General features: G+C 35.1%; 1 protein-coding gene across 5 annotated transcripts in view; it reads right to left on the bottom strand.

Moving 5' to 3' along the window:
- CENPE (centromere protein E) overlaps positions 1-24,222 on the bottom strand; it is a 62,777-nt gene extending 38,555 nt beyond the window's left edge. For 3 of the 5 annotated variants that reach the window (XM_036227649.1, XM_016159105.2, XM_016159107.2), the window contains exons 1-18: positions 24,079-24,222; positions 22,493-22,584; positions 20,377-20,466; positions 20,141-20,259; positions 19,298-19,417; positions 18,781-18,862; positions 18,538-18,605; positions 18,395-18,460; positions 14,813-14,864; positions 13,223-13,310; positions 12,755-12,884; positions 11,602-11,721; positions 10,529-10,687; positions 6,905-7,052; positions 6,153-6,241; positions 4,666-4,833; positions 1,235-1,309; positions 893-1,012 (exon numbers count right to left, since the gene is read on the bottom strand). In XM_036227649.1, coding sequence (XP_036083542.1) covers positions 893-1,012; positions 1,235-1,309; positions 4,666-4,833; positions 6,153-6,241; positions 6,905-7,052; positions 10,529-10,687; positions 11,602-11,721; positions 12,755-12,884; positions 13,223-13,310; positions 14,813-14,864; positions 18,395-18,460; positions 18,538-18,605; positions 18,781-18,862; positions 19,298-19,417; positions 20,141-20,259; positions 20,377-20,466; positions 22,493-22,584; positions 24,079-24,134 — 1,842 coding nt within the window. In that variant the 5' untranslated portion in view covers positions 24,135-24,222. The remainder of the gene's footprint in view (positions 1-892; positions 1,013-1,234; positions 1,310-4,665; positions 4,834-6,152; positions 6,242-6,904; positions 7,053-10,528; positions 10,688-11,601; positions 11,722-12,754; positions 12,885-13,222; positions 13,311-14,812; positions 14,865-18,394; positions 18,461-18,537; positions 18,606-18,780; positions 18,863-19,297; positions 19,418-20,140; positions 20,260-20,376; positions 20,467-22,492; positions 22,585-24,078) is intronic. The other 2 variants (XM_016159106.2, XM_036227648.1) reach the window with 2 other exon arrangements.
- Positions 24,223-25,587: the final 1,365 nt, after the last annotated feature.

Genomic DNA, 25,587 nt, shown 5'->3' with positions numbered 1-25,587 from the left:
TACATGAATCTATATATCCTTGGCAAAATATTAATGCATGAATGCATCAATGAATGAATGAAATGAACAGAGTAAGAAATAAACAAAAATTTTAAAAATTATCAATAGACATTCCAGGATTATATCAAAGTGCTTTTCTTACCCAGGGCCTCAGAACAGTGAGAATACATTTTATTTCATTTCATCCATCCATCCATCCATCCATCCATTCATTTATTTATTTATTTTTAAGTGAGAATACGTTTTAAAAGACTTATTTGTCATTAATAGAAAGTAACAAAAAGTACTCGGGAAAAACTCAAAAACAAAAGAACAACAGAAACTGATACTAAAAAGATTCAAGCTAGACACTGTTGCCTTTTTAAAATGAGTGTTAAAACTACAATCAAACTGATACTTTCTTGAAATAATCAGGTAGATTGAGGCAAACAGAAAAAAAAAACTTCATCATGAGATTCAATGTTATTTAATACCATGATTTTATACCAACTAGTCATTTAGAGCTACGGTTTCTGAAAAAGTCAGCAAACTGTTAAAATAGTTAAATTATGAGAATGCACCTGATATTGACTACTCATTTCTGCCTGCATTTGTATAAAACAATTGAAAAAATTAAAAACTTTTTTGAATTTCTAATTTTAAATGGAAGCTAATCCCCAACTCAAGGGATAATATCCTCACTCTCTACGAATAATTCTTTATAATAAAAATGGCCATGTTCCTCATATAGTCCCTCTCTCCCAGGGTCATTGACAAGATTAAATAAAATACTGGATTTAAAACAATTAGGACAATGCCCAGCACACTGTGGCCTCAATATAAGCATTTGCTATGATGATAGTATACCAGAAATAACAATATGATCACATAACAAAAAAATCTTGATTTTTACCAATGAGTATGACAAGTCCATTTTCATACTTTCTGACTTCTGAGAGTCTATGTACTTCTGTAACTCTTTAATCTGTTCTTCCTTCTCTCTAAGAAGATCTACTTTTGAACTGAGTTCATTCTAAAAGAATCAAAGGAGAGAAAAACATAATTGAACTGGATCTGAATTCTAAGGGCGTAAAAAGAACTTATGTTTGATAGTTTAAATTGGTAGACAGTAAAATTCAAAAAGTTGACATTTAAAAAATATAATTCCTTTTATTTTCTAAAATCATGTTCAATTACATATAATTTATATTTTATAGTTCTAATCCTTATCAGAAATACCAACATAAATGCTCACCTCAAGATCTTGATTATATACTTCTGCATGCTTAACTAAATTCTTTAAGTTCGAAATTTCATGAATTAGTTGCATCTGAAAGAGCATGTGAACAGGCAACAGAGCAAACCAACAGTTAATAAAGCAAAAAAAAAAAAAAAAAGTATTGAATCACCCAACACAGTAAGGGACTGAGAGATCAATTATTCAAGCTACTGTAACAGAACACCTCATTATTTAAAAGTATAAGAAAACCCAAAACCAAACCCAATCAACCAAACAAAAAATCCCCAACCCACAAAGCATGCAAACAAGAAAAAAACCCCTCAGCATTGACACAGATAACAGTTGTGTCATCTGTTAATAAAGCGACAGTGGTAATCAAACTTTTAAAAAGCATACTTTTAACAGATTTTTGTTTTGAGTAAGTGAAGAAATATATCTATCCTATCTATCTATAAGATTTTTTTCTTCCCGTAAATTATTCATTTGGCTTTACATTGGCATACTTTTTATAAGAGTTGTGATTTGGAATTTATGCTTGGATTAGGGTAGTTTATGGTATCTTTACAATATTCTTACTGTTCACCAAAGCTACAGAGATATGCATGAGATTATCAACAATTACCTTATTGGTTTATTTGATAGGAAATATTGGAAAGATGTTTTTGCTTCATCTTGTTCAACTGTCTAAAAGTATAAATACTTTAAGATACAAATATTTCTATTAAAGTTTTCTTTCTATCAAAATATTTGTAGCATTAAATATTTGAATTACCAGTGAGTTCTGTATTCCAAACAAGTAAATAACAATTTATCAAAGATAAACATATTTTCCCTTAGGATTATTCTTCATAATCAGATGAGTTCTTAAAGAGTAAAAGCAAATTCTAATAGAATGTAAGGGACTTACAAAACTAGTATCTTATTCAAATAATATTTTCTAGATGTTTAATTCAGTCAACTTGTTTTAGATTTCACTGACCTATCCAAAATATTTACTCTGACCTATCCAAAATATTTCTTCATGTAATTGATATTAAAAGTTAATGAAAGTTTACATTTTTTTTCATACTTAAAGTCAATTCAGATTGTGCTCATTTTAAGAGTTCAGTTGCCATGTGTGCTTAGTGGCTAGTCTAAATTGTTAGAAAAGTTTTAGACATTTTTATTGGTTCTTATTTAAATTGGCTTTCACCTTTTCTTCCGTTTCTAACTTTTGTGCAAGAAAACCACATTTACCAATAAGGAAGAACTAAGTAACCAATCTTAATTTTTAAAAACATCGAAAAAGAAAAGAGCACTTCATTTTAAGTACTGGAAATGAAAAAGATTAAGTGACTTTTATAAAGATCTTAGTGTAATCTTCCAATGATGTATTAAGATGCTGAGCATAAAGAGAAAGTATATGATAAAGTCAAAAGTTAATCCTTTGCTATGTAAGGAAATATAACAGATTTTAACTGTAATGTGCAGCAAGAGATAAAATATTTAACTTCTTAAGACAAAAATCTGCAAGTTGTGAAAATTATAAAATTGAATAGATCAAGTTAAAATAGGTAGAAGATTATTCCCTCAGCATGATACTTGACCTTGTTTATTCCTCCTTCTAAAATTATTGGTTAAATATATTACTATTACTATATTCCCACTTGAAAATTATCGACAACTTTGGTGATTTTTGATGAAACCCTTAGGCAAATCAAGGAACACATGTCTTAAAGCCATAATATGACTTTAACTCCTTTTATCTTAAACTGTCCCCCAAAATGTACATTTTGGAAGATATTTTACTATATCCATATAGACTTATGTTTTTAGTTTAACATGGAATGACTACTGTAAAGCTGGTTTTGAACAGAGTAAGTTTTTATTACTTAATCTTTTAGGTTACCTTACAGAACTGAGAATTTCAATTTGTATTCAAATAGAACTAAAGAGAATAGTATTAATTTCCCCCTTGACTGTTACTTTGTTATCTTTCTGTGTATGACTCAGTTCAGTGAGCTTCAGTTTTTATTAATACATAATGATTTAAGAAAACATTAGAGAAATTATTGCTACATGTATGCCTAAAGTTAATTTTGTCATATTATTTATAATGAGGAATATACAAAAATTTAGATGAAATTTTGGTGTTAGAAAGGACCTTGGCAAGTACCTGGTCTAACCTCAAGGATGGAGACATACAGGAAGTAGCCCCAAGAGGTTCGAGGTTCACCAACTTGCTCAAGACCTGGCCATTAATACACGCCAGGCTTGAATCTGTGGTGACCTCTCCAGCAGGGAACTAGGGCTTAAATCCAGGCAGTATGGCTCCAGGGCCCACACTCTTAACCGTGACACTAGACCACCCCTTCTCAATAAAACCCAGTTTTATTGATTGAAGTCCAATATTCTTTTCATGATATTTGGCATTTTGTTAATATGCAAAATTTACAACAAGCTTAATGAAACTCTGGAGGACTTCAGATTTTTGCCTCTCAGGATATAATGCCTATGAAATATAGGAGTAACTTGAAATTGTAGGTAGAATGGAAATAACTCTTGTTCTAGAATCTGTTTCCTTTTAAAAAGGAAGAGGGTGAGAAACTAAACAATGAAACTGAGGAAAAAAGATTATGTACGTTTGGGCTATGCATATAGAAATCTGAAACGTGTATCTGCAAATTAACTCGTATTTTACCTATACTGAAACACTGGCTCTTATTTTTTGGGGATTCGTAGGTCACTTCACAACTCTGATAACCAGTTATGGATTTTTGTCCTAGAAAAATGAATACACTTTCAAAAATTTTGCAAAATAATTCATAGTGTCTATGAACTCTAGGTTACAGCCCTGAACTAAGAAATTTCTTGAATCTTTTGGATAATTTCTGAGTCCCCAAAGCCTCATAGTTTCTGGATTAGGTTTTCTTAACATGAAGCCTAATATTACAGACTTAGAAAATTTAAGTGATCTGTTTCATTTCTAAAAATTCCATTAAAATTATTTAGTATTAGTTATACTAATTTTCACAATAATTCTCTTATATGGAAAAAGAAATGTGCAAATTTAGCTTCTCCAGCTATTCTAATTAATGTTCTAACTATTTAGGAATATACTTTCTAAGGAAAAAAAAAATTCATTACTATGTAGTATACATACATAAAACATTCAACTAGATATTGAAATTTCTTTAATACAAATCCATCAATAATAGGCAGGTTCACTAAACCTTCCCAAAGATGTTTTTAATTCTTTCTTCTTCTTGTGCATACACACAAGTGAAACAAATATGACTTACTATTTTAAAAACAATTCAAATAATTTCTTAAAATTCTCTAAATTCTGTATGCATGTGGAAAACGATTGGATCCTCAATCTCAATCTTACAAATAAACATCTTTAAGAGAATGATATTTCTTACAAAAGTGTTGTTTTAGTTTAGTTTTATATTTCATATCTTTACCTCTTGATCTTTTTCTGCTTTTCTTTCTAGAGCCTCAAATTCATCCAAATCATCCTTTTCTTTTAGCTTCAATCCCATTTCTTCATTTTCTCGTCTCAGTTTTTCATAGTCTAATACCAAATTATCATAGCTAGCACGAAGTGAATTCAACTCACTTTCTAAGTTTTCCTATTGTAAACAGAACCAGATTTTCCAGTTAGAATTCAAATCATATATTCTTTTTGTTTCCTTAATGAAAATTTAAATTAGTCAAATAATTAATTTAACCTTGAATTATTTGGTAGTTTAAACTATTCTCTTTTTCAATATTATCCTAATGGTCTACCTTGATCCAGAGTTAAATAAAGCATTTGCACTTTGGTAAACTAGCCAACAGAAGAAGACTATTTTGAAATGGGTAGAATAAAAAAAAAAAAAAAACATAAACAAATGCTCTGCCTGTGCTTGACTGAAAAAGTTCAGTCAGGAGTAGGAGGTGGGGAGCATTGTAGGAAGGCCATTTCTCCACAGGTCCTTAAGCTCCTTAGTAATAAAGCTAATAATTTATTTCTCTACCTGTCTGACTCCTGTTTTATTTCTCAGATGGTTCTGAATTGAGGAAGTGAAACAGAGGTATTATTTATTGATCTCTAAAGTTGTAACAGCTGCTAGGTTTTACCACACTCAGCAGAGACCTATTTCTGTTTTCTATACTGAGAAAAAGATAAACTATGAATTAAAAAAATATACCAAACAAAAACTAACATAGGAGTTTTCCAAAAATAACAAATTTCTAGAGTATATTTTAGGGACACAAAAGCACTTTATCTATAATACTTAATTATAAATAATCATAATAGTTAGCTAATAATAATAATTGGCAAGAATTACTACAACTTTATTCCAAAATTTAATTTTGGAATGAATTTTAATACTTTAATATAAAAATATATATATTTCTTTGAATATTAGTAGCCTGGAAAGTAAACATGGAATCTAAATTTACTAAGGCACTCACTATAGGATTCCTTATTTCTAACGTTGTGATAAGATCACATAAAATACATTTACTTTTATTTTTCATTATTATTTGGCAATTTTTTCCCTCCCTGATGTATCATTCTCCTATATGCCTGAGAATTTTGACTTTTAATATCAGCCCTTTTTACCCTCAGGAGACTGCCCAAGAAAAAACAGGGAAAAAAAATATAGATAGATAGATAGATAGATAGATAGATAGATAGATAGATACCAAGATCTGCTGGTAGAGAACTGGAAGCAAAGGTTTACCTATTACCACACACTTGCTTTATAAAGTTTTTAGCTTCCCTCTAAATAGCACAGTTATCAGCTGGGACTGTAACAAACTGGGGAAGCCTTAATTAGAACCAAAACTGTTACTGAAATTAAAGCAGAGCTAGTAATATGCTACAACAGTAAACACCAATAACAAATGGATTTTAAAAAGAGTAAAAGGAAGGATGCCTTGTAAAGTACATTTAAGTTACCTGACTTAGTAGCTTCGTTGCTGGATTCCACTCTATCTCAGTGACTGCCTCAAGAGTGTTACTGAAAACATCAGCTTCTGACCAAACAGCTGCAATTAGGGGGAAAAGAAATTTATCCATAAACATGTTATTAAGTTTCCTAAAACTCAAAGACTATTTTAAAAATTCTGATCAGAGGTAATAAGTTTGACTTAGCAATATGTGCTCACAGTATGATTGCCAAGAATACACAAACAATAGATGCAATCATTTATATTATTGTATGAATTAAGATCACCGGCTAGATACAGTGATAAAATATAAGATCCTTAATACAATATAGGTAAAAAGGACAAATTCTGAATTTGAGATTTGATCACCGTAAGTAGGTTTTAAAACAGCCCCATAAAATATTTAAAATGTTGAAGACATAATTTTGAAACAGTTTCCTGTGTAAATGCTACCTTTTCAAGATTAGCAAAGTTTAAGGCAGATGTTCTATGGATACGAGTTTAACTGGATAACAATTAGAACAAAAACAAACAATAAAAATATGTCTTATGTATTTTAATGACAGTGTATCATTCTCAAGAGATAGAGAACTTCATGAATGTTCACTTTCTTAAATTTTTTTTTATCATTATCTCCATTGTAATCACATCTAAAATACAGACATTTTACTTAAATGTGTTTATCACATAAACTGAGTTATAAGTAAACTCTTTCTTTGTAGGGATGATTTCATAATTAAAAATAGTTGAAAAGGCACTCACATTCATCAACTTCTCCTACTATAGTTACAGCATCCTTATGTCTCTTCATTGTTATATTCGCTGGCATATTAAATTCATTTACGTAGTTTGAGTCCTTCATTTTGTTAATTTTGCCAGGGCACCAAGTGACTCTTCGTTTTATTTTAGCCTAAAGATGAAAAAAAAAAAAAAATCTAAATGACCTCACCCAGATCTGGGCTCAAACATACTAAAACGAGAGAACAAGTTTCCATCCTTAAGAACGACTGAGGATGTGAGGGAGATCTGGCTGCGACATCTGTCACCCCAGTGATCACCAGGGTTGATTTGGCTGATCTGGCGGACTAGGTGGGTGTCCCCTACCTCCCTCACCGTTCCATGTACAGCATCCCTCCCGAAGCTGTGTACCCAGTCGAAGAGGACGACCTTCCCTGATAGAGGAGAGGACCGATCTTTGGTCAGGGGTATATATCTGCGCTCCCTTGCTAGAACCTCCAAACAAGCTCTCAAGAAAGACTGACTTGGCAGTATTCTTATCAAACCTAGTTTCTCAGCCTAAAGACATGCTGAGATAAGAAAACATTCTTTAGCTTTTCAAATCAATATCTAAACCCATTATAAACTGATAAAATCATTTAAAATTCATTTTTTATTTGAATCATTACTTAAAAGCTTTTCTGGGACTTAACTGAAAGAAACTGGTTAACTCACAATCTGTAAAGCAATCTGGTGTCATATAGAAGGGGCAGCTGCCGCTGCCAACACAATGGCTAACAAAAGCACTTTAGAGGACCCGGCTTTAACCAGAAAGGAACGGACAGGTAGCCCATTCGAATTTCCTTCAGCAGGTAAACCTTTCACAGGACCCTTCACAACGCCAACTCTCTTCCAATTTGGTAAAGCTAATGTCTCCACCAGTGCTCCGAACCTCATTCGTTCCTTTCCCCCTTGGGATCTTGCTCCCTCAGTTATCTGTTCATCTGTCATCTTCGCTGGGCTCCTTCCTCTCAGCTTTACGAATGTTCAAGCCTGTTTCCTTTTGATTTTTTTAAAGACAAATTCTTGACTTCTTACTTCTACCTACCATTTTCTCTCCTACCCACTAACCATTCCACTGCACTGCCTCTCAAGATTACCTATAAAATGCGGATATATCTCTGTATAACTGCATGTTTTCTTGCCTCCACCACATAATACCTTCCCGCTTGAAGTCACTAGCCCATTCCACAGTCTGCTCCGTAAAAGCCTGGTCAGCTCAACCCCAAGGTTCACTCCTGGATCTTGTCATTATCTGAAACTCATGAACCTAGACTTCCTGCTCTAACTACAGTGTCTATTCTTCCACCTATTGATCCAGTTAATCCCACTTTAGCTATTTAGCTTAAGAGGGACTTCTATTCCCTTGATCTACTACTTCTTGGCAGCTCCCTCTTGGGTCTCATCCCATTCATCCCATTATCTCAGATTTCACAGATGACCATTTCAATCATGTTTTTGGGTCAACAGCCTCAAATTATTTGACCCATTCTCTGTGCCCCACACCTATTCCAACACAGTGTAGACTCAGATGAATTACACTACTGCCTGAGCCTTTATCAGCCTCCTGAACACTGTCACAGCCATACAACCAAAACATGACTGCCAGTATCACCTGGATCCTTAATGCTGTGTGCCCAGACTCCTCCTCCCATGTCGACTTTACCATTCCTTACAAAGGCTAAACTATTTCAAACCCTCAGTATGTTTAGGAACTTATGTCCCTACCATTTCTTGTCAGCACAGAAGAAAAATTAAACCTCTTATTTCATAGAGAAAAAAAAAAAGCCTATACTTATGAAAGCATTATTTGCACTGATACCTATCCTTTCCTCTGTCCTTGTTAAAATGAAGAGGAGTTTCTCCCTCTGTCCAAGGCCAGACTCTTCTGCTGTATTTACGATCCCACCCCTTTGGACTATCTCAACCCACTGCAAAGTGGCTTTCACTCCCAACACATAACTCAAATTGCTTTTGCAAATGAGCTCTTTGTTCTAAACCCCCCAATTTTTTTTTTTTGCCTGTTTTATCTTATTTAACTTCTCGGCAGAATGTGACACCACTACCTCTCCGTCTTCCTTGTTACTGCATTTACCTGGTTTCCTTCCTCACTCTAGAGGTGACCCTGGGCTCCTGTAGGGATTCTTCTTTTCTGCCTTTACCTACAAAGTTGCTGTTTCTTGAGGTTTCACCTTTGGCCTTCTGTTCTTTTCATTCTCAACATGCTCCCAAAACTCATTCATTCCCAAGACTCTAATTTGGATCTGCAGGAGTTAATGCCCAAATGGATATCTCTATCTCACATCTTACACCTGATTTTCATACATTTGCATTTCCAACTGGCCGATAACTAAAACTGGAGATGTCCGAAATCAAACAATAAGCAGCTCCACTGCTCTTCATTCACTATTCCTTAACTCAATCAATACTGCTACTAGCTGCCCAGTAAGCTTAGCAATGCTTGCGAGTCATTTTGGGACCCTCCTTCTCTTTCCCTGCCCCACCCCCGCCACATCTAAACAATCACAAAGTCCTGCTGAGTCTATCTCCCACATAGTTCTTCAATCCATTCCATTTTTTCCATCTCCAGAGCCAAAATCAATCTGATGGACACAGCAGCTATACCTTTCTAAAATGCAATGCTGATGCCACTTACAGAGCTTTTCCTTGTCCTTAGCATAATGCAATGCTCAAATCCTTTAATGTGGTTTAAAATGTCCCTGCTACCAGAACATTTTAAGACCAAGAAATATGTTTTCTCACAACTTATCTACATGTGGATGTCTTCCCTATACCGTCAATTGGGTTATTTCCTACTCATCACTCAGTCAATAAATAGTTCTTGAGTATCTTCTATGTAACTAGCATGGTGTTTTGAACATAATGTCAATTACTAATAACCTTAATAGCGTGCATTTATTGAGGATTTGTTGTGTGGAATGTTAAGCACATTCTATATTACTTAATTCTCACATTAATCCTGTGAGGTGGGGATCAAGCTAGCCCACAGATTAGGAAGCTGCAGCAAAATGTACTTTAAGATATTGCCTAAGGTCAAGAGTTAGGAACTGACAGAACTGGGATTCAAATCCAGGCAGTCCAGCTACAGAGGCCATTCTCTTGACCATGACACACCATCATACACCAAAATTATCTGTTGGAAAAATAAACCCCTAGTCCTGCAAAAAAAAAGCACATAGACTGGAAGCCAGACTACTGACCACTATGTTGATTTATATCCTAATTCAATTTTCCTGAGATTAATATTTGTTTCTTTAATAGAAAATATTCCCACATACTCTGGACACCTGTGGTTCTCAATCACTAATCAATTTCATTAGAATTTCTTAAGAAGCACATTTCAAATCAATTCCTTGACTATATTCCAGACTTTCTGAATTTGGATCGCTACATGTGGGAATCAGGGATTGGTATTTTGCAGTGAATCTCTTAGGTGGTATTGATTATAGGCAAATACACAAAAAGTTCTGGGTTTCTTGAATATATGGCATCAAAGGATAAGAAATGCATAACTATGTAATAAACATGTAGGAATACCAAGTCTATTCCCTATATACCGAGTTTAAGCTGTCACTTTTTAAATTGTACCTTTAATTCCTGTTGTGATGCGAGGGAAGAAGAGGTGACCAACATTCGTGTTAGGTTTTGAATTTTCTCAATCTGTACTTTTTGAAGTAAATCTTTTTCTTCCAAAAGTTGGGCCAATTGGTCTTTTTCCATTGCCTGGGCCCGAGTCTCTAAAGAAACCTGTAGAATGTAACACTGAGTTATAGTAATAATAAATATAACTAGGTTTAAAACCTGGAAAGTAGCTTAAAAGGATAGAATATAATTTTTTTGTGAACCATGAAAAATCTAATGTTATTGAAATAAAATGCTCCATCTAGAACATCAATATGCAGTTACCATAATAATTTCTCAAAATTATAATAATAAAATGCTCCATCTAGAACATCAATATGCAGTTACCATAATAATTTCTCAAACTCATAATAAAGTAAAATATATAATTCTTCTCATGTCCATTTCTGTAGGCCACGTATAAGATTTTAACAATGTTGTTAAAATAATTCTATTTATTGTCTAAAAATATATAAATAACAAGAAGTCAGAAAAGCGGAGAACTGAATACCTACAGCAAAAGAAAAGATGTTCTTATAAGACTACCAAATGATATTTTACCTCTTTTTTAAAAATATCATTAAAATGTAAGATTTTTACAAAATAGGGGGCCATGGTGGTTAAAACAAATAAATTACAAGTGATTGTGCTATTTTATTAGATTGCTTTTGTAGGTTTAAAAGAGGAATTCAAGATAAGGTAAAACTGCAGAAAGTAGTTTTAAGTAACCACACATGGTCTTTCTTTTTAAACTAATTCCCAATGTTTTTGTGATAATTAAAGTGTTTCTACGTGGCCCATTTGAAAATCTCAAATTTTGCCCTTCGGAAATGAAAAACAAAATCAAAAATAATTTCAAGAAACCAAATCTTACAGTTTATAGTACATTAAACTAAAATTTTTATGAATTGACTTCTTTTTAGTTTAAAACTGTTAATTAGCTTGCAGAAGTCAGCTATTGATGATTTAAGTGTCTCTGACCATTTAGGTAGATCTCAATTCTATATCTGTCCCTACTGAAATACATGGAACATACATACCTCCTCTAATTGTTTCTTAAGATCTATTATTTCTTTTCTATATCTCTTCAGGAGAGCTTCATCACTTGATACCTCATTAACATAAGGGGTATTCTTCATATATTTAGCAGTGCTGGCAAACTGGAAAAAAATACAAGAGCATTTTAAGTGCTTGACACTAAAAAAATTATTTTAGTCACTTTAGGTTTCTTGTCATTAAGTTTTATAAAGAAAAATAAATTCTCTTCCCAGGTGGCTTAATACTTTTGAACACAAAGAGCATTTTATGTTCCTATAACAATGCCTGTCACTTACCCTGGCTGTTAGTCTTCAGGAGAGTCAAAAAAATATTCTACAGGCATCAGCTTACTAGAATCCTATCTACCCCTCAAAATTCAGGGCAAATGCTCTCTCTACCAGGAGCTCTGCTTCCAGTCAAAAGCATCTCCCCTTCATTTGAACTCTACCCTAAATATTAGCCACTTAACTATTAATCCAAGGCAATCATAGTGGAAACGGGTCTTATCTTCCCTATAAGATAATAAATTCTGTGAAGCCAGGGACTTTATTTACTGTCTTTGTTTTTCTGACAGTACCTTGACCCAGTGCTCAATAGCTACTTAAAGCAATGCTTATTAGAGTATGAGTATCAGAAGTAACTTTAAGTGGGAACATGAAGGTAACCATTCAATACCATTGAATCCTTCATTGAGAAAGCTATTCTATTGACATTTCTCATTTTCTCTCTTTTTTTTTTTTAAACAAAATGCAGGCCTTAGGCTCAGAGTAAAGGCGGGCAATAATCAGCTAGCAAGAATTTCACAATTATTTTGTTATAAACATATTCATACAGTTTTTGGGTCACCTTCTACTTGTTGCAAGTGATACTAGTTTTCCATTTATGGAGCTGATATAAAGTTTCCTTTTATAATTAATTAAAAAGAGTGAGTTATTTAAAAATTATCAAGGCAATTTCAGTAGAAGTGTTAGATGTGGCAAAGATTGTAGAAGTGGGATATAAATGATTGAGGTTTAGGAGAATTAAAAAATGCTATTTAGTAGACAACTGGTATGTTATGTCAGTTAAAAAAAAACTATAGCAATTTTAGTAGGTACTTTTTCTTCTTCAAGATGATTTCCCCCCATAATATGTTGAGATAAAAATCAAACTCACCTGGAGAGTACTAAGGGTTTCGTCAAAAGACACTGGCGTAATTGTGCAGATAATACGTGTTTTGGCATTTCCTCCCAAGGAATTCTGGAGAATTCGCGTTAATTTGCTATCTCGATAATTTATGAAACCACTTAGAAATGAGTTTGGGAAGAAAAAGGATAAGAGTTTTTATATAACAAAAATGGTTGTTTTTTAATGCAGAACTTTAAATTAGTTATAATTTTAAAAATTAATTCTTTACAGGTTACCAGAAGCAGATCAAAATTACTAACTAAAAAACATTTAAAACAAGGAAATAAATTTAGTTGGTCATAGTCATATGTATAAGAAGCCGTGCATGGTCACAGAATCATAAAAGCTTTTGAATATATGGAAGTAATCAGGACATTTGTCACTGAACTATTATAATTTTCAACCTAATTAAATATGTAAGCATTAATAGTTAAATGTACAATGGTATAAACTTACCCAATTTGTCCATCACTAAGTTTCTTGATCACTTGTCCCAAAATAAATAAACTTCGATTTATATTACAGCCTTCCTTGAGTCTCATGCCTGCATTTATTAACAAATATGAAAATTAAAATCGATCCCGGTATTACTTACCAGTAAGTTATGAGAGAAATCAGAAATTAAAGGGTCAGATGCTAAAGTCTATGCTTTGGATTAGATCTGAGCCACCTTTAATACCACTGGTAGGCACTCTCTCCTTATTGTGCCTACCTATTAAGTGAATCAGAAGAGTTATCTCCTGAGAGGAATTGTAAAAGAAAAAAGCTGACTAAGAATCAGAGGGAGGAAGAGGCCATTTCCTAAAAGTTTAACTCCTCAGTTCAAATCTATTTTTCCCAAACTTCCAAATTATAAGCAACCAAAAACAAACCAAAGTAGTTCTGATAGGCTCACAACTAAAAAGTTCTCATTTTTAAATTGTTAATATGCTTACACGGCTCAAACATTTAAAAAAAAAAAAAAAAGTACACTGAAAAAACCTCTCCTACTTTTATGCTTTTTTCAACCAGTTCCTGTATGAGGAAACCATTTTTATTAGTTTATTCTTCTAGAGAGTTTAGAAATAAATATCCATATATATTCATTTCTCTCTTTGTTATACAGACAATAGCATACTAAATACACTATTTTATACTTTGCTTTTTTTCACTTGGAAATATATCATAACAGTAAACATTGTTCTTTTTCATTCTTTTTTATAGCATAGCATAGCATTCCATTGTATGAATGTATCAGAATTTATTTACTCGGCACCCTGTTGAGGGACATGCAAGTTTTCAATCTACCACATATATAAAAACTATTGCAACAAGTAATTCTGAACAGCTATTATTTCACAGGTGCATTATTAAGGTATTGCTATAATATTGCTGCTTTACAAGCCTAAAACAAGCATTTAGTTCTTGTTCACAGGTCTGAGGAGCCACCCGGGTTTGGTGGATGTTGGTCACACTCAGCTGAGTGTCTCTATGTCAGGTTGCAGGAAAATAACAGAGAGATCTGACATCTTTATGACTTTGAACCTTCCTATTTAAGTATGCTTTTCTATTTGTTTCAGTATTTGGTTATGTCCTTTAAGTCTGTTTTAAAGTTTTCCTTATTTTAGTCTTGTGGAATTTTTGTTGTTTTTTCCTAGGTATTATATTGTTTAAGCCATTATTGTAAAAGAGTCTTTTTGTACACTAAATATTCTAACTGGTTGTTTGTATTATGAGTTGTTAATGTCTGCATATTAAGTTTTTACTCCACTAGCTTTCTGAATTTCCTTTCTGATTATGAAAATTTAGATGGTTTTCACAGTACTCTCATGAGCTTTCTAGCTATATGATCCTACCAAGTGTATAGTTTCAGTTTTTTAATTGATGCTTTAGTAGCCTGAAGTAGATAACTAGCCAGATGCAGAATCTGCTTTTTACATTAAAGACTTCTATCATAAAATTATTATTGCCATTACTTTATTAGTTTCTAAAATGCATGTAGTACTTTTTATTCTATAAAAGAATGGGAAAACATTCAGACCAATATACTATATGAGTTTTCATTACCTTCAGTGCCTGTTTGAGCAGCTCTTTCACTGCCTGCAAGATCAACCAAATTCTGCAAGATGAAAATAAGCCTTTAGGAAGTATAACTTGAAATAATAAAATCCAAACCACTGAAAAAACTTTTTTAATGCACGGTTTATCTGAATACCACATCTGCATCCCTGTCTCTCACCCCATTGTTTAGGCCTTTCCTTTTGAGTCAAACTAATTTCTGTATCTTGTTTCTTCTTTATGTTTATACCATTATGATGCCAGAATAGGTTCTCCATTTTCTATACAAAGTTCAAAACCTTACTATGGTGAATGTAATTCTTTACAATCTGGCACTTGTGTTCCTCTGGCCTTATGTCTATCCATTACTTACTCTTAACTCTAGCTGAACTACTCCCTATACCCTCAGTGCGTCGCATGCTTCCCACACTTCCAGGTGCTATCTCTTGCCACTCCCTTTCAGTTAGTTCAAATGTTCTAATGTATCCCTACTCTATTCAGGACTGAAGGTAAATGTTACCTCCTCAACTTCATCCTTCATGCCCCACACCTTCGATGAATTGCTCTTTCAACTCTGTACCTGGAGGTATTTATAGATATAACTTATTCTTGTAGTGCTGAACTAGTCATTGGTGTCTCTGAATACGCTGTAGCATCTTTAAAAGCATGGACCTCACTTTCATTTCACACATGATGTTGAAAAAAAGTGACTGCCTGTCATGCTGTAGGTAGTATGTTAGATGCTGGGTATATGGCAGCGAACCAGACAAATAAGGTCCCTGCTCTCATAGAGATTACATTTTACATGGGGTAGGATGTGGAGAGGAGGAAATTGGTAAGAGTAAAAGACAGACATATGGTAAGTGTAATACAGGTAATTTAAAGAGAGTGCTGGAAGAGGAAGAGACGGAGAAGGTTCTTTGGATTGAGTGGTCAGGGAAGGCCTCCCATTAAGCTAAGATCTGAAATGATAGAAAAGAGGGAGGCAGCCGTGCAAAGACCAAGGGAATCATACTCCAAAATAAAGAATAGCTAGTATACACAGTCACAAAGCAGGGACGAGCTTGATGTGTTCAAAAAAAAGGGCAGCATGGTAGAGTTGGTGAAGTAGAGACAGGACAAGACAGAGTAGCAAAGGTAAGAACTCTGGATTTTTTAACTGTAATGGGAAACCATGAGAGTGCTCTAACCAAGAGTGGCATGTCTTGATTTAACTTTCTGAAGGATCAACTGTGACCCCTGGATGGAGAACAGGTTGGGAAGGGGCAAGAGTGGCAGCAGCGAGCCCAGTTAGGACACTGGTGTAGAAATCTGAGTGTGAGAGGGTGGTGGCTGAGGCTAGGGAGGACACAGTGAAGAGAGTAAGCAGTGGAGGAACGTCGTCTTTATTCTTTTAATCTCAGAGCCCAGGACTGTGCTCACAACACAGTCCTGGTAAAGGCTCAGTTAATATTCTTCATGTATTAAAAGAAAGTCAAAGATTCAAATTAATTCTCTCTGCGGAGACTTTCAGGGATATCAGGTATTTATGTACTCCTGCTTTATAATGCTATCTCAGATACTTCCTCTAAAATACACAGAGAAGTCTAATCTTTCTTGTAGAGTAGCTACTACGAATGACCTAGATACGTAATAACAGGGCAAAGTGGTGGTGAAGGCAGCATAAACGAAGGTATAATGATGGGAATGAGCATTAGTGTGCAAAGAGGCCCAAGCAATCTGTACGAAAGGAGCTTATGGGGAGCAGGGGGGTTAGGGGAGGGCAGTTTTATCTGGCCTAGGGAAGTGACACAACAAAAGCAGTGCCTGGTAACATTGGAAACTTGCGTAAGAGAAGAAAGGAAGACCAGAGTCATGGAGGCCAGGGCCAGGAGAATGAGATAGTGATTCAAGAGAGATGAAACCTAAACGAGTAGGATACCCATGAGAATGTGGAAAGATGGTATCAATAAGAAATGGTGATAATTGGACAAAAAGGAAGGCAGAGAAAGATAGGGTGCTAATGGCGTGGGTTTCCAGCCTGGGTGACTGAATAATGCTGGCATTACTGGGAAAAAGGAATATTTACTATGAAAGGAAAAAATTAATTTGGTTTTAGACAGGCTGAAGTTCAAGATAACAGTGGAATACACAATTACAATAATCTTTAGGAAGATATGATTTAGAACTCAGAGACTCAGATCAGATAAATATTTGGCCATCATTACCACAGGAATAATAATGGAATGTCTAAGGGCAAGCAAGGGAAGTAAGGACACAGACGATCTCGTACTTTTGTTAGGAGGAAAGGGGAAAAGAAGCCACAGAAGGAAATAGAGAAGCACGGCTAAGAGAACCTGTACGGTAACATCACAGAAAGGCCAGGAGATACTCAGAGGCCACCTCCAAAGAGCCAGAAAATGACTCTGGGGAAGACTTCTTCCCAAGAAGATACTTAAAGTCAGCAGGACGGCTGGAAGGTTGGACCAGATAGTATGTATGATCCCTAGATGACAGAGCATCAAAGAATATGAGAAAAGTCACTAAATGGATCAATGAATATGTCAAGATTGTTAAAGCTAAATTATTAAGAGAGAAGTTGAAATCATAGTGAAATGTCACAGGCCAGGTTTGGAAAACAGAAGTTAGGCTTTGTGGTTTTTTTGTTGTTGTTAAAGACTAGTCTACTAAAATAAATTTTATACTTGTATAATAAAGTAACTTAGGTGAACTAGACTTAGCATTTAATTAAGACTCTGAAAGAGAACAAACTTATAGATTCATTACTTCTTTCCTTTAAAGTTTTCAAATCAAACAGAGTAATCTTAAATCATCCCACATCATGCTAAAGAATTTAGCCTCTGAAGACAGAGAATAAAGCAATGATAAGGAATAGGAAGAACACATAAAAAAAAGAGAGAAATGATATAGTACAACAATGAGAGGGCTTATTTATGTGGAAAAAGGAATGTCTGCATAAAGCTTATAGTCACTTATTCGACAAACAGGTACTGAATATAAACTAGGTACAATGTATCGGGAATACAAAGATAAAGAAGATATCACTCTTCCCTTCAAGAGATTTAGTCTAAAACACTGTTTATAATATAAAACATGTTTTCTTCTAGGACTTAGGAAAGAACTCAAATGATGAGATTTATTTTTAAACCGTCCCACGTAGGTTTTTATCCTGTAAGTTTCAATTCTATTGGCAGAGACTAACAAGATAAAAACACTCCCCAACACACCAAATTCCAAGATTACTTTAACTTTTAAATGTGTACACACACACACACACACACACACACACACACACACACACACAGACAAACCCTCCTTCATTTTTGGTTAGGAAAAGCCTCAAATCCTACAGTCCCTACATATAAATTTTAGGAGATGGCAGACATAACATAATAGGAAGATCCTCTGAATTCTTCCTACATTTCAGCTTAGTGATTTCATGCTACAGATGACACTTGTTAATCTTCCAGTTTATAGATGGTTTTAACTATTTAGTTCAGTTAACAGATCTTATGAAACCAAACATCCAGCAGCTGAATTAAATTTTGCTTTGGTTCACATGGTACATTACCATGGTTCATCGGTACTCACCAAATGGGACACCTTGACAGATCCTTCACAATTAGAAGGTTCACCTTTTTCTCTACTTTCCAAAATCTAGATGGAAAAGGCAACTTGTAGAAAAATTAGTGCATTCTTAATTGGAAAGACCAAACAGACAGAGAATTACCTACCATCCTAAAAATAGTATGAGAACGGCTGCTTCTTTGATTCATTTTTGTAATTCCATAATGTCTATTCTCTGTAAAAAAATAAATAAAATTTTAAAAAGTCATATTTTAGCTGTGCATATTAAAATCCAAAGAAAAACATTAACTTTTATTTTAGCTTAAAAGGGAAAAGTGTGATTTGAAGACTAAATACATTCTGCTGAAGTTTTTACAAGTGTTTTGAAGACATACAGCATAAAGTCTTACTTTCTCCTTTCGTGATCCATTTCAAAGCCATTTCTGGTGTATAAACAACTTCTTCTGTGAGATCAGACACATACACATTCCTCTGAAACAAGTTTAATTATGGAAAGAGTAGAGAAATAGAAGTCACTTTCAAGTCTGCATCTCAAAAAGTAATAACCATGATAGAATTCAACTGTAGAAGTTAAAAGCACAAAGTGGTAACAATGGTATGAAAATAACAAGTAAACCTAGTGTTTATGATTTATTTCCTATATTGGAGCATACCAAATTCTAACCTGAAATTTCCACCTTGCTCTTTTTAGACACCTATACCAAAATATTACAGCTGTCAATCTTTTAAAACTATACACATTGCTTAAAAAATTGTCTCTATAAACTCTTAAGTAAATAAAACAATACAAACGGTAGATACGGGAGACACTTTAAAAAATATAGACATTAAAGGTAAATGTTCAAGAACAATAATCCCAATAAGTAAGTCTATTTTTTGAGCCACTTTGTTAACTTTGCTACTTACATTGAAGTCTTCTCGAATTATTAAAGGCTTCATTTTTTGAGTGTTACAGAGTAAGTCTGTAATGGTTTCATTGTATATCTCCATATAAGAAACACGTAAGAGAAATTCCCTATCAGGAAACTAGAAGGCAAAAAAAATATGTAAAAACATCAGAGATCAATCAGTTATGAAAACCTAATAGTGAATGTCTACGTGCTAATATTTAATATTAACACACTGAGAAATTATCTTTGCAAAGCAAAAAACAAACAAAATCCCCCTATGGGAATGTACTGACAATAATAAATACAAAAGTACAAAAGCAAATCCATTGGTTCAGAAATAATGAAAGGCATAGTTTCATAGAATTAGAAGAGAGTGCCTAGTCCAACTCTGTATGCTCAAAATAAAACCCTATCAAGAGATGTTCAAATAAGAACATTAAAAACCATTAAAATAAAGGAAAAAACTAATTTAAATAAAACCAACTCTTAACTAATTAGGTTGCCTTATCTGGCCCTCTGCTTTTATGTACTTTTTCTGCTCCTTGATAATCACTGGTGATTAAAGAAAGGCAATGAGGCACTAACCCTTCTGATAAGACCTTCTGGTTCCTGTATGCCCACTTTGTGGTGGGAGTATTACTGTTTCAGGATCCAAAGGAAAGAACAAAGGACTTTAAGCTCTATGAAGTAAGTTTATGGGAAAGAAATAAACTTATGCCATGCCTTTCTTCTTTCTCCATGGATAATCAAGAAATAACTGTAAATCTACTTCCTTTCATCATTACAAGAGAACACTACGGTTGCTAGTCTATTATTACTACTTTTACCTGTAAGTACTAGAAATGTAGGTGTTATTTACCTTCTTAATTTTTTGAAAAATGTCATGAATTGCCCTGGGTATTACCCCTAAATAATCATCTGAACCCATCATAGTATATGTTTTTCCTGAAGCTGTCTGCCCATAGGCAAATACAGTACCTGCAAAAAAAAAAACAAAACAAAAAGACACAGGCAAAGATTAAAGATGAATCTAAAACTATCAATATTTGTTGAACAGACACCAAAGACTAAAATGTTTCTGCAGTGAATACAAACCATTGTAGCCTTGTATGGCAGAATCTATGATCGGTACTGCTATTTCTTCATAAACATTTTTAGTAGTTTCATTACTATGAAAGACACGATCTAAAAAAACAACAGAAAACAGAAGTTAAAACAAATATATAAACTATGTTTTCATTCTGAAATAGTATCTGTCTAAAAAAATAAAATTATCATTTTATATGGTATGATAAAATATTTAAGACTCAATATTTTCTTCAACTTCTTGGTCTTCTGAAAATACACTTCTCTATAAGGTAAAATGTTGGTCCTCACACAGAAAAAAATATGAGTCAACTATGCTCTGAGCTTTGAAGAGGCAGTAAGACATAGTAGCTGAATCTGGGGGTCTAGCATCAGATTGTCTGCAAATCCTGGTACTGCCCCTTACAAGCTGTGTGACTTTGGGCAAGGTAGTTGATGTCTCTGTGCCTTGGTTCCTTAATTTATAAAATGGACATACTATATTATTTCCTTACAGAATTATTGTGAACATATGGTAAATAGTTAGGAAATGAGAACTGTTTATAACATATCTAGCAAGAAGGCCAAGCTCAAACTAAATCAAGAAATGCAGACATTTGGAAAAGTATTGAAAAAAGCTGAATTTACAGGGAACAACCAGTTGGCTGGCTGCTAGAGGCTGGGTTTTGGGTTTCTGCACTGATGAGTTCACTAGTCTAGGATGTGGTTCTCTGCCTTTGTTAGCACATTAAAAATGGACCACCCTTACAGTGGTAGCCTCACATTAAACATGTCACAAGAAATGGATTTGTGAATCAGGAGGGAAGTGCATGAATGACCTGCAATGAGAAATTCAATGATCACACTACTTGCGCCTTGATCACACATCTGCCCTGTCAGCAGAATCATAAGTGCCTTCCGAAGGCTTCTGAGATATCATGAATTCTAAGCAAAGAGAGATGGCAGGATGATTCAAATCTTAATGCTGTCTTCTTCAGGTAGGTGGACGAGTCAAAATCCCCTATCGACATAGATGACTATCAAGAACCTACTGTAGTACCTGAGTCTGAATGCTAGTGCATGCCTTACTCTTGGTTTTATAATCTCTGGCACATATACTGTTTTACCATTTCGAAAATTATGTTTGTATCCTCAAACGGTCTTTACCAGGACTGTTTCTCTACTGTACATCTTTGCTCCAGAACCCTATGCATTGCCTTTCTGGCTTAACGCTAATTTGATGATCTAATCACTCTTAAGGTTGAACGGAACCCACTGTTGCTCTGTGGTGCCTAAGTGGCAGCACAGTAGTGTGGCGGGAACACAGATTGGGAGCCTGGCTCTTCCACTTGCTGGCTGTGTGACTGTGGTCCTGTTTCAGTTCTGCTTTAAAATGGAAAGGTACCTATCGCAATAGTAACTACTGCATAGGCTTGTTAGAGAATTAATGATTTATTATGAAGTGCTTAGAACAGTGTCTGGCACGTTGGCAACAGTATGTACATGTTAGATCAGTACAACAGTCCGCCTAGCAAAACTTTAGGGCCTCCAAGTCCCTTTGTCCTAGCTAGCTATTACTTATCCAGCAGGTCCTAATTTAAGTGCACCCTTCCAGACACCTAGAATAGTTAGATCCCCTGCAATAACCCCCCCCCCCACAAAACTTATGTCATCATAAGTGTAATTACTTGTTTATAGCCTTTCTTCCCACCATATGATAAACTCCACAAAAGGGGTGGATTTTTGCTGTATTCCAGCAGACAAAGAAGGAATATCTTCACTATTTATTCTTTAAAGAGATTTCTTGAAAATAATTGTAGAAAGAATGTACTAAACTGAAAGATCTTAAAGATGACATTAAGGAACATATTTTGGGCTTACAGAGCTTTAGGCCACAAATACACTAATGAATAAGGGGAAAAATGATAGTTTTAGTCATAAAGCACTCTTACTATAACTGTTTTAAATATCAATTTATTATCTTATCATACATTACAGATGAACAATTTTTTAAAGTTTCCACTGAAGTAGTTTACAGAAGGCTTAGTCTCATCCTTAATGAAAAATCCAGTATTATTGATGAGCCTTTTGTACTCTTAATAGGAAAAGGATAACAGGTTAACTTTTGGTACTATTATAAGCTTACCAAAATTGAAGGATTTACTCCCATCCACTTGATAAATAGCATTATTGTCAGTTTTCCAATAAACTTGGGTAGCTTCTCCAAGAGCTTCTTCTCTAAAAAAATAAAACATGGCATTTTAGTATAACTGGTCATAGAAGCCATATTATATGAAAGATCATTTAAAATATTTCATCTGAAGAATATTTTAAAGTGTATACGGTAATGACTTATACCATATGTAAGAGAAATACGGAAAATCCACCTTTGAGGGATCAAAATTTTTAAAAGGGGTTTCAGGAACTTTCTGCCCTCTCGGGGGATTTTCCTCATGAAGTTTTTCACTCGCGCAGGACTGGCAGCTGAAAAGGTATATTCAAATGCAACTCTGATTATGTCACTCTCACTTAAAACCTTTATAAGTCATCTGAAATCCTCAATATGGAACATGAGACCTGGATCATATTTCTTTCTCTCTTCAACCTTATCTTCCTTTAAATTCCTATATACATCCTAATTCCACACAAATCGACTAGCTGAAAGTTTTCACCAGATAATAGATTCAACCCCTCTTTACTTGGAATATCCTAATCTTTCCATTAAATAATTTAACTGTTTTTTCATTCATGAAAATTGTCAGGAGCTTCTGGACACCAGCCCTTCCTCTCCCCCCAAACTGTCATTTCACTGAAGCACTCTCCACTTGTCTACTGTAACACTTGTCAGGATGCACTGTAATAGTTTCTTTATGTAGCTGTCTTCTAATGCATTAGATAATGTGCTCCTTAATAGGAAATTATCCATCTTGCTATTCTCATTTATTAAGCACCCGGTAAGATTAAACAAATATTTCTCAAATACAAAATGTTAGTATTCTGGGGCGAAGGTCTGAGACTAGAGAAGCAAAAAAGACTATTTTCTCCTCTTCCTGCCTTTTCTCTATAGCATTTATTACTCCCATATCAATGTTTAACATTCTTTATCTTTTACTTTATTTTCTGTCTCCTCCCCACCTGCCCCAATGTAAGACCCACAGGGCAACGATGGTAGTGTCTGTTTAGTGCAGCACACTGTACTAAAAAAAAAAAAAAAAAAATCCATGTTGATAAATATCAGTGATTCAAATTTCTGAATGTTGAATTCAGTCATTGTCTGAAGCCTTGAGTGCTTACTGAATACGATGCTAAAAGAGAGACTAATCCTTGCTCTCAAGGAGTATACAGTAAAGAGGAAGACACAGTCAAGTGTAAAATAACGATGACGAGTGCGAGGAAGGATCTTTCCGATACGACTTCCCTAAGGAGCAGGGTGAAGTGGATGGGCGCAGATCCAGGAAATGCCGTGCGGATCAGGGTTAAGGGCTGCAACGTCGGCGAGACAAAGTGGTATTCGATTTAAGAGAATCGGCAGCTCGACAGCGTCTTCTACATCCTCTGATCCTTCCGCGTCACTTTACAGATAAGGAAACCCGGCACGCAGCAGGGAAGCGGCAGCGTCACCAAGCAGCGGGGTCCGGAAGGAGCCGCTCTGGGAAACGCGGAGGCCTCCCCCTCCGGCTCGGGACCCGCGGGCGGCCGCACCGGGGACTGGTCACAGGCTGGCACACCTACCTGCTGTTGAGCGGCCGGACCCGCACGCAGACGGCGACGGCTCCCTCCTCCGCCATCCTTTCAAGCCAGATCCCAGGGAACCGGCCGAGGACCTCTGCGGCCGGCGTTCCGCAGCCCACGGGCCACCCCGCCTTTAAGTTTAAATTTTCCCAAATGCCGCTTCTGATTGAGCCGCGGCCTGGTGACGTCACGGGCCGTTCCATCTGCGTCGCGGCGCGGGGGGCGCAAGGCGGCGGCGCGTCCATGGATTTAGGGTGGAGGGGGATGTAAAGGGTCTATAGAAGAATGGGATAGGGAGTCGCAGCAAAGGATCTGGGGAGCGGCTAGCCTAGTAGTAGCAGAAATAGCCGTTATCTGTCAAAAGCCACTGAAGTGCAGGCAGCCATTTACAAACAACATCCTTTGGCCCATTCTGAAAGAGTTTGCAATCTGTGGAAAAAGCAAGGCAGAAAAAATTTTTTACTAACAAAAGAGAATTACAACTTTTAACCGATCACACTGTTTAATAAACAAACAAACAAAAATACAAAACCTCAAAGTCACTGCCCAGCCCAGAAAGAAGAATCTTGTGTTCTTTAGAAACTGAGGTTTAGGTTTTTCCTTTTTCTTTTTATTCTCTTTAAGCTTCTCTTTCCATTGGCTGTGAATTCCTAAAACGTTGATTTAGGGAAAGAATTGTTGAAGACTGGAAAACTCGTTTAGTAATGAAGTGAAATTTTTATTAGTGAAATTATGAAAGTGATTCTAAATAATTCTTTACCAGAAATAGTTGTTAAATAAAAAATGTTAACTTCCACCTTCGAAAGGCTTTATTAGGCCACTGCTAGCAAATAAATAAGTAAGTAAGTAAGTAAGTAAGTACAAATAAAGTCCAAACCACCAGCAGCATGGCTAGGTGGAAAAGATACTTGTCTATAGTCTGGATGTTTGCAAGCATTTTCAAACATTAAGTAGCGGGTAGGGGAAAGAAAGATGTAAGGTGTCTGAAAGCATTTACATCAGCTATAGGTAGAGATGGGAGAAAGTGAAAAGGGGCCAGCTCTGGGCTAGGAGCAGAGTCCACATAAAGAAATGTCCACTCCTGCGGGGTGGCTGTTTAGATGGTGCCTGGCTACAATAATCTGAGGACATAGCCATCTGGAAATGAATCTGAAATTCCAACAGACATAGAAGGAATGTGAGCTGTTTTTTACTAGTTGGCCTACAGCCAGACTAACAGTTCTGTTTCTTCCTTTCATTCTAAGTCTGCTGTAATTTAATTTAGAACATCTCAGAGTTTTCTCCTTGTTGTTGTGCTTGGTTTTCCTTTGTTTTATATATGCGTCACAGTAAAGTATTAACATTTCCTTTAGTAGTGACTTCCGTCCATAGTTGTTTTTAAAGACCATCAAGAATTATCGTCTTTCTCTCACCAAAAATGTTACCTGCAGTTGCTAATAATTGTTCATTATTTAGAGTAGAAAATTCTACCGATATAATAAAACTGTTTTGGAAGGTAATTTGACAACA

Source organism: Rousettus aegyptiacus, unplaced genomic scaffold, assembly GCF_014176215.1.
Source record: "Rousettus aegyptiacus isolate mRouAeg1 unplaced genomic scaffold, mRouAeg1.p scaffold_m13_p_10, whole genome shotgun sequence".
NCBI classification, from domain to species: domain Eukaryota; kingdom Metazoa; phylum Chordata; class Mammalia; order Chiroptera; family Pteropodidae; genus Rousettus; species Rousettus aegyptiacus.
This window is presented reverse-complemented; position numbering and strand designations above follow the sequence as displayed.